This window comes from Cyprinodon variegatus, unplaced genomic scaffold, assembly GCF_000732505.1.
Source record: "Cyprinodon variegatus isolate N-32 unplaced genomic scaffold, C_variegatus-1.0 Scaffold1207, whole genome shotgun sequence".
Classification (NCBI taxonomy): Eukaryota; Metazoa; Chordata; class Actinopteri; order Cyprinodontiformes; family Cyprinodontidae; genus Cyprinodon; species Cyprinodon variegatus.
The window spans coordinates 87449-102199 of record NW_015151660.1 but is presented as its reverse complement, the minus strand read 5'-3'; the positions used below and the strand labels follow the sequence as shown (position 1 = coordinate 102199).

The 14751-nt window shown below is 35.1% G+C and overlaps 1 protein-coding gene across 1 annotated transcript in view; it reads left to right on the top strand.

Annotated features, from left to right (window-relative positions):
• The window catches only part of slc4a11 (solute carrier family 4, sodium borate transporter, member 11), a 143165-nt gene that overhangs the window by 108455 nt on the left and 19959 nt on the right, over nt 1-14751 (top strand). The window contains exons 11-14 of the mRNA XM_015401306.1: nt 8375-8507; nt 9892-9965; nt 12042-12267; nt 12682-12788. Of these exons, the coding sequence (XP_015256792.1) occupies nt 8375-8507; nt 9892-9965; nt 12042-12267; nt 12682-12788 (540 nt within the window). The remainder of the gene's footprint in view (nt 1-8374; nt 8508-9891; nt 9966-12041; nt 12268-12681; nt 12789-14751) is intronic.

The window sequence follows — 14751 nt, the reverse complement described above, 5'->3', positions numbered from 1 at the left end:
AGACTTGATGTACTAATCAGGTCACTTTTAAAGGGATTTATTAATACTTGAATTTTTTTAGGGGTATCACTGTAAAGTAGGCTGAACAGAAATACACCCCACACTCTTCAACAGTTGTGAAACTTTTTCCCACATAGTTGTCAGTTACTGTCTTTATCTACCACAATCACTTCAAATAAACACAAACGGATTTGTAATCAAGATGACAAAATGAGTCCTAATTTCTTCTTATTTACACTTGTGTATACAAAATGACAAAAATAAATCTGTCTAAGGTGTATGTAGCAATATAGCACTATAAGTTGTGTTTTTACACTTTATGGCACAGTCATGGCGTTTCCTCAGTGAGAGATGTGTCCTTGAGGAAAATCTAACCTTTCCCTTTCTCTTCGCAGTGTAAAGATTTCTTCAGAGCCGGTCGAGGGATTTATGAGGACTTGCGTCGCAGACTGCCTTTCTACCCTTCTGACTTCACAGACGGTAAGCTGGACCTGGACTTGTAGAGAAAGTGAATCATTTTTGTTGTTATGCCCCAGCGGGGTGTTGCTGGCAGCTCCTCATTTATCTTTCACTCTCTGCCACACGTACGGTCAGAGTAAAAAGGAAGTATGACATATTTTTAACACTTGGGTTTTACATATCTATGTGTCAAACCTTATTTCTTTTTTTTTTTTAAATAAGAATCAAAATCGATTCACTTTTTTAGGTACATATGTATGCTATATATGGTTTTGTGTCATAAAAGGAATATCTCCCAGCCCCTATATGCGTCCTTATGTTCAACAGTAATTACCCAGGTCATCAACCACAAGCATTTCCCTACACATTGCTAGTGCGGTCGCTAAAGGCTGCATCTTTTATTGAGTCGTCAACTCAGACTCTTTATCTGCTGTATGGGAAAACGGTTCCTGTCCAGCTTATTCACACATGCTGAACATATTAGCCACAAAAACCACGACAGCCCTTTATCTTTTCGTAGTCTCTAAATGCATTTAATTATTCCACTGTAACAAAGTCAAGATATATCTGACATGTGATTTTCATCAAATATTCATCATCTTATGAAGGTCACAGGAATCATTGATCATATTAGAGTCCAATGAAAATGCTCTAATCCAACACCAGTTATTCATCTTTTAGATAACTGTTCTTAAAAAGTGATGCATTACTAACAACTAAAACAAATTGCTCCTGTTTTCAAAGGGGAATTTAGTTGTGTGAGCCACAGTAGAGCAGTTTAACCCACACATAGGAGGTTTCTGAGTGCAGAGAAAACTAAATAATGAATTCTTGTAATGTTTTTGTCGTTTTTAAATTAAAGGGCCGAGCCTCCTCCGCTTCATTATGAGATGCATATGACTCATGTGTTTGTGTTTCTCTCCCTTCAGGTATAGTTGGAAGTAATAAAACCCTGCTGAAGTACATGACCACAGCCATCTTCCTCTACATTGCCATCCTCCTCCCTGCTATCGCTTTCGGCTCCCTCAATGATGAGAGTACCCGTGGCGAAATCAGTATGAGCACACAGTCAGGATTCACATACCCATGACCTCAAAGATAGACTGAGAAAATGAAGTTCCTTTTTTTGTTAAACTGTTTTTTCTCCTATAACCATGGAATCTGTGACTTTACTAATATGATTTATATAGGTTTTTTTGTGTGTGTTTGTTCTATTATTCTGTTCATAGTATCTGTGATTCTGAAAGCAACATTCCAATTCTGAAACCATCTTTCACCACATGGTTTCTATTTAGCTACTAACAGTGACATGTTTATTACAGCAGCAGAAACAAAAGCTAAAAAGGTCAAAGAGTATCATAACCTGGTAATAATCCATAGCAATGCACGGGTGCATTAAGCATGTGCACACCACATATAATATAGTGCACAGGTCAATAAAAAATAATGACCAGATGTCAAAAGTATTTCTTTTTTTTTTATTCAAAAATTAGATTTTTGCTTCTTAATGCAAATGTTTTATTAGTTTGCAGATTTAAAGCTGCTTTACACACATTTTACATATAAAGCCTGCATTACTCATTCTTTTAAAATGGGATTGTGTTGTTTTTCTTTTTATTTTGTTTTTTTTCAAACAGTTGTTTATCATTGTGGGAAGAACATGCAGCAAGTATTTCGAGTGATTTTGTGGGTAAAAATAAAAGATAATTGCCTAATAACATTCCCTGTGTAGAAAGTGAATTACAAGGTTCCTTCTGCTTCTGCTCAACTGTGCAAAAGAACCTTACAGGCTTTCATGCATATTAATCAGGACCTTTCCTTGTGGTGTTGTGTGCATGTCTCTTCTCTGCCCAGATGTTCGGAAGACTATCATTGGCCAGAGCATCGGTGGAGTCATCTACTCATTATTTGCTGGCTCCCCTTTAGTTATCCCTCTCACCACTGCTCCCCTCGCCATCTTTATCAGTGGTAAGTTTTCCTTCTTTCCATTAGCTTGCCTCAACCACAAAGCACTTATCTCTCACAGTTTTAGACAGCGGCAAGTCAGAAAACTATGCATCCAGCCTTAAGGGATTGTGTTAAAACTTCTCTCATGCTGATCTTATTCCTTTTCTAACAAAAACTCATCACTGTTCTAATGGGAAAACACGTTCATACCCAAAACCATGTTCATATACTGTTAATGAGTTTCCCATGTGTAGTTGAGACAAAAATAGATGGGTAAAATAAGATTTAAACATGTTTTTCTTATTCTATGTTAAGCCAGTGGTTTATTACATTATATTCCCATCAGATGTAAAAGCCAGGTTATCCACACATACTGTGCAATCAAACTGAAATTGCTCAATAAAATTAAGTCGTGAGAAAACTCAGAATTCCAGAACATTTTCAGTTAAATACTAGGCAGGCGGTTAGAGCAGTTTTATCTTGTTTTTTTCTGAAGTGAATTAAGGGTTTTCTTGTCTCTGTCTTTGGGACTATTGTTGTACCTAAAAATCCAAACCCTTTTCATCTTGAGTCATTTGAAGTTGACCAGTCAGTTATAAGACAGCCCACACCATGTAGTCACCACCTGTTAACTTCACCTTTGGCATAATATTTTAATGATGATGTGCAGGGGGGTAATCTAATGTCACTCCTCAGATGTGAATGTTATTCACTCCACTGAAAGTTATTCTCTCTTTATATTACTGTTTTTTCCAAATCTTCTACAGCAAACTAAATGTATACATGGCTATTTGAACATGTTGGACTAAAAATGTTCTAATTGTCATATTTACTTAAAAATTACTACGTATTTGGGATACATAAAAAATCTTAAAGGTATAGTAGAGGATTTTCTTTTTCCAGGTGGATCATCAAAATAAGTGGTCCTTCTAATTGTCAATCATGCTGGTGAAATGTTTAAGTAAGGCCCTCCATGTGCTCGTCCCTATTTTTACTTACCAGTGGTGAGTCTGGCATAGTGGAAAAATTGCAAATGTTCTTTTGCAAAGTAAGCTCGTATGAGTGACGCAAACAGCAGCTTTTAAACAGAGCGTGCCCAAGGAGAAATGGGATTGTTCATGCTCTTGAGCGTGTTTAATAGGCATCCCTCTCGGGAGAGGATACAGGGTTGTGCATGTGCATGTTTTTTTTTTTTTTTTGTTCTTTTTTTTAGTTGGAGAGGGCTGGTCTNCCCTCTCGGGAGAGGATACAGGGTTGTGCATGTGCATGTTTTTTTTTTTCTTTTGTTCTTTTTTTTAGTTGGAGAGGGCTGGTCTTTTCAAAAATGCACAAAAATCCTCCACCATACCTTGAATTACTTTGTGATACTGGCCAGTACTGTACTGGCCTTACTGGACTGAAACCTACAGAGTAAATACAGGAAGGATGCGTGTTTCACTAGTGTTTTATTTTTCTTACTGTGTTTGACTGGTGTAAATTTAGACAATGCTACACAGCATCATTGCCTCCAAGTTTTTATGAGCATCAGATATCTGTTGAAACAAACAAATGTGGTTAGCTTCTGGTCTACTTACTATATTAGCTAGAGCTAAAAGCATTTGCAGATGCTAATTTGAAATCAAATCGGAAGATAAAGAACAACACTTTAAATTGACAGAGAAGTATCTCTCAGTTGGTGTAACACATCGTTCTTAATATATCTGCGGAAATCTTTTGATGGTGATGCAAACAGCCTCAGTTAGAAATGGAGTTCTTCGTGGGCTCTGGGTTAGCAGCAAACGCACAAACACCAGCTTATTTGGCCAACTCTCTCCTCTACCTCTGTTTGGTTCTTCTCATCTTCATTACCTTGTGGTTTTCATTAATTTCATCACACTCATACCTGTTTTTATGATGACCTTGAATATGTCATTTACCAAGATTGCATTGCAGCTTAAACAACATAGCAAAGGTTGTGTAATTTAAAGAAAAATCTAAATTCATCAAAACTATTCAGCTTAGAGTATTTTTACTGTATTTACATTGAAAATATATTATGTAATTATATATTTATATAAATGTAATTAACACAAATATGACAAAAATGTTATCTAAATTTAACTTAATATTCCTGCAAACATAATACATTTCCCACAACTGTTATAGCCATTACCTACTACAAACATAATAGGTGATATTAGTAGGGCCAAATATAATAACTATTACGTTTGCATAGGTTTATTACTTCTGTGGGAAAGTTGTGTTTATTTGATTGTTGTTGCATACTGATACTACTGTTGAATCTGTTTCATTGGCGCAAAGAACTTCAGATTGCGCTGCGCTATGAACAGAGCCGTGTAAATGTGGGATAACAGGGCTGTGACATACCAGTGAGTTTTATTGCTCTGGAAGCCTAAACTGAAAAAAGAAAAATAAGGCCATCAAATTATTCCTGCTGGATTTTTTATTTATGCATATTCAGCGCTCTTTGATGCACCAAACAGGACATTCACAGAACTTTTTTAAAGGACACTGACATTTTTCTTTTTTTTTACCATAGGCTATACATCAAAATGCAACTCTTAACCTTGTAAATGTTTTTATTTTAAATCCGATTTTTTAAACTGAGATAGAAGAGTAGCTCGTACCAGAAGAGCTGATCTTGTTTATTAAATAACCACTGCTTACGCAGCAGGCTGAGATTCTAGAAGAGCCCAAAACTATATAAAATTAAAATTAATTTAATCTCTAATTCAGGTTTTTCAAAATCTATTCAGTTATGTATGGCAATATAAAATATAAAAGGAACTGTTCTCCTTTTTTCTCTAGGCATATCAAGTAATTTTGGGGGACACTTTATTTTCTTATTGTGGTTTTTAAATTGAAGAAGGAATACATGAACACAGACAACGCGACTCAAAGCGGTAGGCCTAGAGAAAATGTTATATTATGAAATGTTGGATTTAATTTTTTCACAGCATTGTTTTGTGCGCTGAGAAGGAAGGGGGGGAGGCATCACTAGGCAACATCAATCAAATAACAAATAGAAAACAACAGTTATTTGCTACATTATTACATTTGTAGAAGTTATAAACTTTACCACAGCTTTTGTGGGAAATAGCTTATAACATTTGTAGTGGGCAACAGCTATTACATTTGTGGGAAATGCATAACGATTGCGGGATTATTACATAAAAGATGCATATTTTATTAAATTTTTGGGCATTGCATCCCTTCAAACAGCCTTCAGCATACATTACATAGCAAATGTTCTCTAGGCTGTTGCTGACATGTTTCCTCTTATTTATTAGTTTCTAATCTCTGTTAAACTTTTTTTTCGAGTGCTGATTACTTAGAACTTATTCGCATGATTATTTGATTTGCCGAGTGTCATTTGAGTTATCTATTTTTTGTTTTGGTCTAATTTTCTTTATGCAAATAACTTGGGATTTTTTGTTGAAATCTGGATTGTCTTAATACAAATATAGGAAATATATTTAATGAGGATTTTAAAAATCATAGGTATATATGGAAAAGTAATCTGAGAAGGAGCAAACGGACTAGAACATTAATATTTTTTATGCCGGTGTTATGTAACTCCTGGTTTCAGGAGCCTGCGGGTCTGCAGATTTCCTAACTGCATTAACAAGTACAGCTTTTATTCAACTCAGACAAATGCAGCATATAAACCGTAGGTTTTTGCCCAACAGAATTGTTTTGTTGGTAGGAGTGTAAATGAACTTGAATGGTGGAAAGTCCAAAAGAGAACAGAAATGTAGAAAAGCAGTGACTTTGATGCCAAGATGCAGTTTTAATACCAAAGCTGTTTGCTGGGTTTGTGGTGAGATGATCTTTGAAGTAAATGGGTTGGAACTGCGCAGGGAACATTCTCTTGGGGATAATTGTTGTAGATTTCCAGCAGCTTTTTGAAGAGAACAAAGGCTTGTTTGTAAAGTTGTAACTCAAGATAACAACAAAATTATTATGGTTTTTAACAAACTAATTACAGTTCTTTTTTTCTTTTTTTTTTCCTTTTAAGGTAGATTAAAATGCTTGTTTCCCTTTAACTCTTTGGCATAAGATTCTAAAATCAATAAAAAGGCTTCCAATAGACTCTAGAGTCTAGAGTCTAGAAAAAGCTTCTGTGATCGTTGTCATAAAGATGTAATACCAGTTAAGTGTAGATGCACCTTTTTCAGTTAATGGCCTCTACTTGTTTTTATGACGTTTTACATTTGAGATAAATATTGAAGACTTAAAAATATGAGCCTAATTAACAAGCAATGAACAAATCCCTATGTAATTATGCAGTAAGTACAGAGTAGATTAAAGTCTGTTATTACTTTATTGTTACATCTAGTTACTGAGTGCAGTGGAATCCGCTTATAGTGGTCACGGATATAGTAATCAACCACTTATATAGATCAAAATGCTTGGGACAGAATCACTTCTATACAAATGCTGTTTAAATAATTTTTTTATAGCAATAAAGAAATCCACTTATACTTTTCCTTTTTGGAAATTTCATGAATGTAAACGTGTGCAAAAATAATTTTTAAGTTACGTGTACATCTGAAATGTACAAGAGCGCGTTGTCCCTTCCAGAGCTGAAATGAGGAATGCAGTTTGCATTTTAAAGACCGGTCTCCTTCATGTTGGGTTCAAAACCTTTGACCTTTAACATCGTTTTGAAAAAGAAGTGAACTCATGTTGGCCAACACTCTGATCCAGGGAACCATGGATAAATATGTGAAGTTATTTCTTAATGAGGCGCAGCAGATCCGCAACACAAAACAGAGGTTGGCTAGCTTTAATTTTCTGTAGCCTATGCAGTTATCTTCTATGTTGTTGTTCTATGAAACTGATTTTTTCAAACTTTATTTTCAGACATGTCAAAAAAATGCACTAGCGGCACAGCAGAGCCGACACACAGAATTAGTTACATAGGCTACCAGAGCTATGTCTTTGCACAGCGCAGTAAACTGTAATTAAACTTGCAAGGCAAAATAATAACTGTAATTTTTCTCATTGAAAAACCATACAAATGGTATTTAGATGATATTCTGCATAAAAAAGAAGTAAACGGTAAATTCGGTGTTGGTAATCAACCGCTTAGAGTGCTCAAATCTGCTCTGGACCAACATTAGCGGATTCTACTGTATTTCCCTACTAAGTATTAGCAAGTTACGGTGTATTAACCTGTTAATAAACCATCATTAAAGTACTACAGTATGTTAGTACCAAGTAAAACATTATAAAATACCAATAAGTGGAAGCTGTTTGGTAAAAGGAAGTAAACTGTTTTTTTCTTAGAACATAACCCAATCTTTAAGTAATTCAAAGGATGAAGTCCTAAGCCTTAGAGATCAAGGTTAAAAATAAAGTATTAACAACCATGTTACAATGATGTTAAAAATGATCAATATCATTTAGTGTCTTTTACGTAAATATCTCTATGCGCAACCACAAAAATAAGTATTAAAGATGAAATTACCAAAAAATATAAATTCTAAAAGCTGACTTTGTTTGCTCCAACTGTTTATCCTCCTCTGACAGAGAAGAAACCTTGGTAAGATTTGCTGCTAGTTTACATCATGAACAGCTGGATTTACCCCCATCCACTCCTCATAATATCCCTTTGACCCAAAATATTGCAAAACAAAGTTTCTTTTTCTTTCAAACAAGCAAAAATCTGCACTAATAATCACTTTCAGGTTTGACAAGGACCTTTTTGGGTTTTAAGGATTTAACTTTACATATCTTCCACCGAAAAATTTGCTGAGTTTGTCCTGCATCCTTTGCCATTGGGGTAACAGTGGCGCAGGGTGCAGGAGCTCACCTGCTGGTTCAAGTATGTTTCCATTTCAATGCTTTGGATTGGTCTGTTACACAAATATGAAGTACATTAAAGTCCATGATTGTAAAATTAAAGCAATTTAAAAAAGGTTTGACAAGAATAATTACTTATTTTTTGCCTTCTCGACCACAGTGATCCGAGGAATCTGTGATGACTACAACTTGGATTTCCCAGCCTTCTACGCCTGCATTGGTTTGTGGAACTGCCTCTTCCTTATCCTGGGAGGAATCTTTAATGTCAGTCTGCTCATGAAGCTATTTAAAAGGTACCACGTAATCAACCTTTCTTTGTATTAATCTCAATTTACTGTAACCATTTTCATAATATCCAGTTTAATTAATCTCTCCTCTCAGCTCTCTTGGTTTTCACTTGTGAAATAAGTTTTTAATTGTAGTTTCCCGACTCTATCTCACAAGTATGGCATAGAGAACTATTTAGTCATCCTCAAAACCAAAAACATGGAGGATATTCTCTACTATTTTGTTCTTTGTTTCACTGTATTAATTTTAAGCCAAGCCATAAAAAATTTAGCTTTCAGCAATTTAAAGATGTATTGAAATTTCTAGGTGGTTGTGCTATAAAAGTAGAATGAGAATAGCTTAGTAAGTATAGATTATACAATATTCAAAGAGAAAGAAAATCTATATTGAAAAAAAGGCTTTCCTTTCAAGTTTGTTTCTGTTTATTTTTTCTAATGTTTTATTGATGACAACAAAAACAGAATATTAAATATTGCTGGCTATGTTGCTTCTTTGCCATTACATACTTATATAGTTTTGGTTCTGTTTGTATTTTTCTCTGTTACACAAATTAAAGTGTAACCTTACAATTTAAAGTTATTTTCTTTTTTCTGGTGTGAAAAAATGTGATTATTCAACAAAAAAAAATATTTAGCAACAGGAGGTTAATTATTATTAATTGATCCTTGTTATTACATCATCGTACGTATAACTGTATAGTCAACATGAGTCAGAACCACAGCAGATGGATTTGAAGCACAATACAGCTGGCTGGGGAAAGTTCAGGGCTCCAGGTGTCTTTGCTTTTTTTTTGCCAGAGAATAAACTTGACAGTGATGTGACTATCTTGATGCCTGCTAGTTAAATTGGGGTTAAATTTCCCTTGTCAGTGCTTGGTAGACTTTATGCCAGGGCTCATAGTTAAGGAGGCGAAGCTCTGCTCTATCTTGGCGCATTTAAGCAACTAGTTTCTTAATCGGGTAAAACCGGAAGTTCAAAGACAGGACACGAAGAGAAAACAAAAATACTAGTTATACTAATTATATCCAGTTTTTTTTTGTTATTGGACCAGAGTTAAAAATGTAAATAGATTTTCAAATTTAGATTTTGTCTTTAGTCTTTTAAAACACTTTAAAAGGTAGATAGTACTGCAATATATTATTTTAAGATTTTACCGACAAACTGGTTTGTGTTCAGGTGAAAATTAAATAAAAGATGGGATGGTAATAGGTTGCTCCAGAACCGCTGTGATTAAAAAAATAATAATCCAACATCAGTACTTCATTCAAATAAAATTATTTTTATGGGTTTTGGATTTTCTATTTATTTAAAGAAAGTACACTAATCTAAGTATCCTTTTTCCTTTTTTTAAACAGTTTTACAATGTTTTTTGTTTATTTTTCCTTTTAGGTCAACAGAAGAAGTCATTGCTCTATTCATTTCCATAGCATTTGTAGTTGATGCTGTAAAGGGAACAGTCAAAAGTAAGTTTAAGACCATCATTTTTTTTCTGTTTTTTTTTTTTTTTTTTTTTTTATAAATCCATCTCTATCTTTCCTAAAACACTGCAGTCTGAACTGCATTTTATGCTGATTCTACTTTCATATATTGACTGTGGTAAATAATGCTGTGTACACATCTCAGCCTTTAGTTTCCATTTCAGTGAAGCTCGGATTTTAGTTTCAAGAAGAAGCATTTTTATTACATAGTAGTCAAATGTGGACACCTGTAATAAACTATGTGCCGTATTAGCTGTCTTTTTAATATTATTTGCTTAAGCTGCGGACTAATTATGGCCATCGCTGCCTGAAGAATCGTTCCCGACTAAGAAGGGCAAGATCTCTCCAGCTAATCAATTAGTCATCTTAATTAAAACCTGTCCATTTTTTTTCCCAAGTTATATTGTTCCTCCTTGCAGCCCTCTGCTGTGGAGTCTTTGCTGATCTATTCTTTATTGGGATTTTTTTTTTAAAGCAAAAAATGCTCTTTATTGTCTCCTTATTTATAGCTAGCTAACATAGTAAAGAGTGCAGATGAAATCAATGTATAAATCTTTAATTTTGCGTAAATAGTGCTGATAGCAGATTTTACGGTTGTTTTTTTTTCTTTTTTTCATACATTGCCTTCCAATCATATGTGTACACCGTAAATGTTTTGTCACTTTTAAACTATTACTGTATGTTTTATTGTTATTTTGTATGACAGACCAACACATACTATTATACATTTATAAGGCAGGAAAAAATTATGTGTCATTAAAAATCCTTACAGAGTAAATTTTCTCACACCAGAGGCGTAGACTGGATTCCCCCTGAAAATAGATAAATAGTTATTTCACTATATGTATTTACAAATGAAAATTCAAGTCTATATATTAATTATATATTTAACTAAATGCATTTTCAAATGACATTTAATGAGATTAATAAATAAATATTGTTATCTGCATACCCTGCCTCTCGCCCAATGACTGCTGGACATGCTTGTCCCATTGGGACATAATATATGTTAGATTTTGTATTTTTTCATGGGACATTCAGATGTATGTATTTCATGATACATATTGGCCTTCCATATCCCTCATGGGTCACATTACAATAATCTTTCAAACCCAAACCTGTGTGACAGGTAAAAAGTTACACAACCCGCAAAACCTACCCACTGCTTGCATAGAGGGTCCCTTATTGTTAGAAGCACTAATATTTGCAAACCAAGGCTTGATGCTGTCCTTGCATGGTATTATATCAAGTCACTAAAGTAGTTGGTTGGAAAATGTACAACACATACATGAAAAGCTGCACTGGAACATCATAATCAAAGATTAACTTAATCCACTCCTCCACAGTAGTTTGATTCACAGATACTAGCAAACTAAAGAAATAGTATTTTTTATTTTGGCAACCGAAAAGGTCAGCCATTTTTTTGCCTTTCTGGTTTGAGCAAAGAGCTCAGTATGCCCTTGGTGAAGCATGGGGTTGGCAGGATAATGCTGTAGTGATCCATTTTTTAGCTGCAGGAAAGCTTGCTGTAGTTCATACAAAGGTAGATGGAGCTGAATAGTACAGTACACAATGCTAGGAACTGCTAGGAAAAAAGTATTAAAACCTGCAAAAGACTTTAAATCTGAGCAGAGGTTAATCCTCCAGGAGTACAAAAACCCTAAATATCAAAGTCTGGAAGCATGCAGTTTAAATATTTTAAAACAAATTCTATAAATGTAATGAGTGATGATGGCCGATGCAAAGTTAAGACCTAAATCCAGTCGGGAATCTGTAACAGGGCTTGAATATGACTGTTTATACACGAACCTCCACCTATAACAGCATCTGAGTTCATTTGCAAAAAAAGGACAAAGACTATGGGTTTTAAGTTTCTAAGCGTAAACATACTCTATAAGTCCAGCAGCAGTTGGTCTGTCACACAAAATACTAATGAAAAGTGTGAGAAGATTCAAGAGCCTCAGAACACCTTAACCTGAAACAAACGTCTGTAAAACTGGTACACAAGTTCTGTTTTCTTATTCTGAAGCTTCCCTTTGATCACTGTGAATTGTGTTTCAGTCTTTCAGAAGTACTACCTAGAAACAACTCTGGAAAACAGCAGCATAGTTTTTCCTCAGGGTGGAGACCTGCAGGGAGGAAACAGGAGTGAGGTGGTGGCCAGGTCTGCGTTGGATGTTCTGCCTGAATCTGTCATCCAGTGCACTAGAGAAAGGCCACTCCTTTGCCTTCTGCTGATGCTCGGAACATTATGGATGGGCTATACCCTCTATCAGTTCAAAAGAAGGTACATTCAGCATTAATGTGCTGGGGCACTTGAAAGATTAATCACTGGAGAACTTTAAATCACGTTTGGGTGGGGATGAATACTACCGGGTAGGGCTTTGCCTTTATAGATCGTCAAGACTGATACTGCTTACAGGAACTTTCCAGACAAAACTTGCAAAGCTCACTTTTATGTTGAAGCTTCAGTTCCAGCCTGTGATTTAATAAGCATTAATATTCTACTACTGATTGCTCTTGGTAATCAAATCAACCTCAAAGCTGGATTCAATTGTGTAAGCAAGAGGCGGAGTAAGGTACTTAAGCAGTGTCAGGATTGCAGCCATTGTCCTTGTCTTGTCCACAGTAATTGTATTCCTCCATTATTTGTCTCTTCTTGCTCACTCCACTTCCCTTTCTCTCTGTCTCTGTCTCTCAGTCCGTTCCTGCATGCCAAAGTGAGAGAAGTGCTGTCGGACTGTGCCCTGCCGATCTCAGTGCTGCTCTTCTCCTTCATTGGCTCCTACATTTTTAGCGACATCGAGCGTTAGTATCATTTTATATACATACTTGGATATTTTTGCCCAGATTGCTGAATAAAAATAGCTTTGCGTTGTCTGTGGTCTGACAGGAATTAGTCCTTACATTTCTACCTCTACTAAGTGCTTAAATCCTACTTTTTTAGATTCTTTAACATACATTATTATTTGTTAAATGATTATTTAAATGGTTTGCAAATTAGTCAATAACTTTCTGGCTCTTAGAATAAGCATAAGCAGCCATAATTTCAAGAAGTCAGTGTTTGTATGACATTTTTCTTATGTAGAATTTTTTTGACTAACACTTTAATGGTTTTATTTCAGTTTATTGCAGCTTTACAACTGTTAATTTATACACAGGTTTCTTGAGAAGTTCAATTTCATCATATTTTCACTCACATTGGCATTTGAGTTTGTGATAGAATTATACATACCTGTGCTAAATTCAATTAATATTGAGTTTTAAAAAGTGTTAAACAAAAGGAAACAAAGCATTTTGCTAACTGTTTCAAAATAATGATTATTATATGTTTGGAACATTTACCTTGCCTTAAAATTTTAAACTTAAACCTCTCCCTCTTTAAAGGTCATAGGTCAACTATAGATATATATTTAATTTAACAATGCCTTTATTGCTGCAGAGTATAAATCTGTTATGAAATAATAATTATTTTCTTCCAACCCCTAAGAAAGAGTTTTTCCTGAAAGGGAAGCTTCCTCTCCACATCACTGTACCACACCACTTCTGAAGGCTGAAAAAAATAAAGAAAAAGACCAGTCGAGGCAAAAAAAAAAGAAAAAAAAAAGATTTTTATGACATAGCTAAAAGAAAAAAATGCTTCTTTTATCATTATTTCATCGTTATTTTATCAATACAATTAGGAATAGCCCAATTTTCTAGTAATAACATTAAAGTTTGTCATCACTCCATTAATGTCCTTCCACAGGATCAGATCTGAAACCTTTAGGGTCAGATCTGTTAAAGGGTTGGTCAATTCCTTAAACCTAAGATTGAGAATCCTACAGTGGTTCCCCAGGAGCCCAGTCTGTTCGTCTTCTCCACCTGAGGGCCACGCCTGCTCATAGCTTCGGTGGTACCCACATACTGTATGTCTTTTCATTCTGCTGTGCGCTTTATTGCACTGGCTTTGGAACAGCTCTAGTAGGCAGCAGGCTGGGCACGCAGCAGCTCTTACCCACCTGAATGCCCAGCCAATACAAATTTAGCCATTATTTAGTTTGGTTTTCTAAAATCTGATGGAGGCATCTATAAATTGCCTTAAAAAAGACATTTCTGACAGATGCAGATGGTTTCTGTGAAAGTTGTTTTTTGCTGCATGTTGTGCAGCAGTAGCATATAAGGTTTTTTTAATCTTTGGTCAATGGACAATCTATTGGATACCTCTGTACTCCAAAGCCAATGATTAACTTCAATTTAGGCATTTATTAGCTTAAATAAAATAATTGTCCAGGCTAATATGCACCACTTGCTGCATAATGATGCCCTTATCGGCATGGTAATGTAACATGCCTGTGTAAATTCTCATTCATCGAGGTCATTGACACCAACAGGCTTAATTTGGAAGGCAACTGGAATTTCGCTCAGTTTTTTGAAGGTGTTGAAACGTCTTCAAAAAACTGAGTGAAAGTTGGATTGCCTTCAAATGTAAACCTGTTTGTGGATGCATATGTAACTTTAGAGGCTCGTATCATAATTAAATGAGTCATGTGACCTAGAGTCCCACTTTACACAGTCTGAGCTCCCCTAAAACATGGGAGCTAACCTAACTAACTTACATCTACTTGAGTAACTTTTAAAAGAATATATATAGTAGTTGTACTTTATGGTACTTTTTGATTTTAATCAAAAGCAAATAGTCGTGTTTTATGTCTATACCAAAAAGACCAAATTAAAGTTGATTATGATCAAATAAGGCTATATACTCCAAGTGTCCGTCCTGATAGTGTTT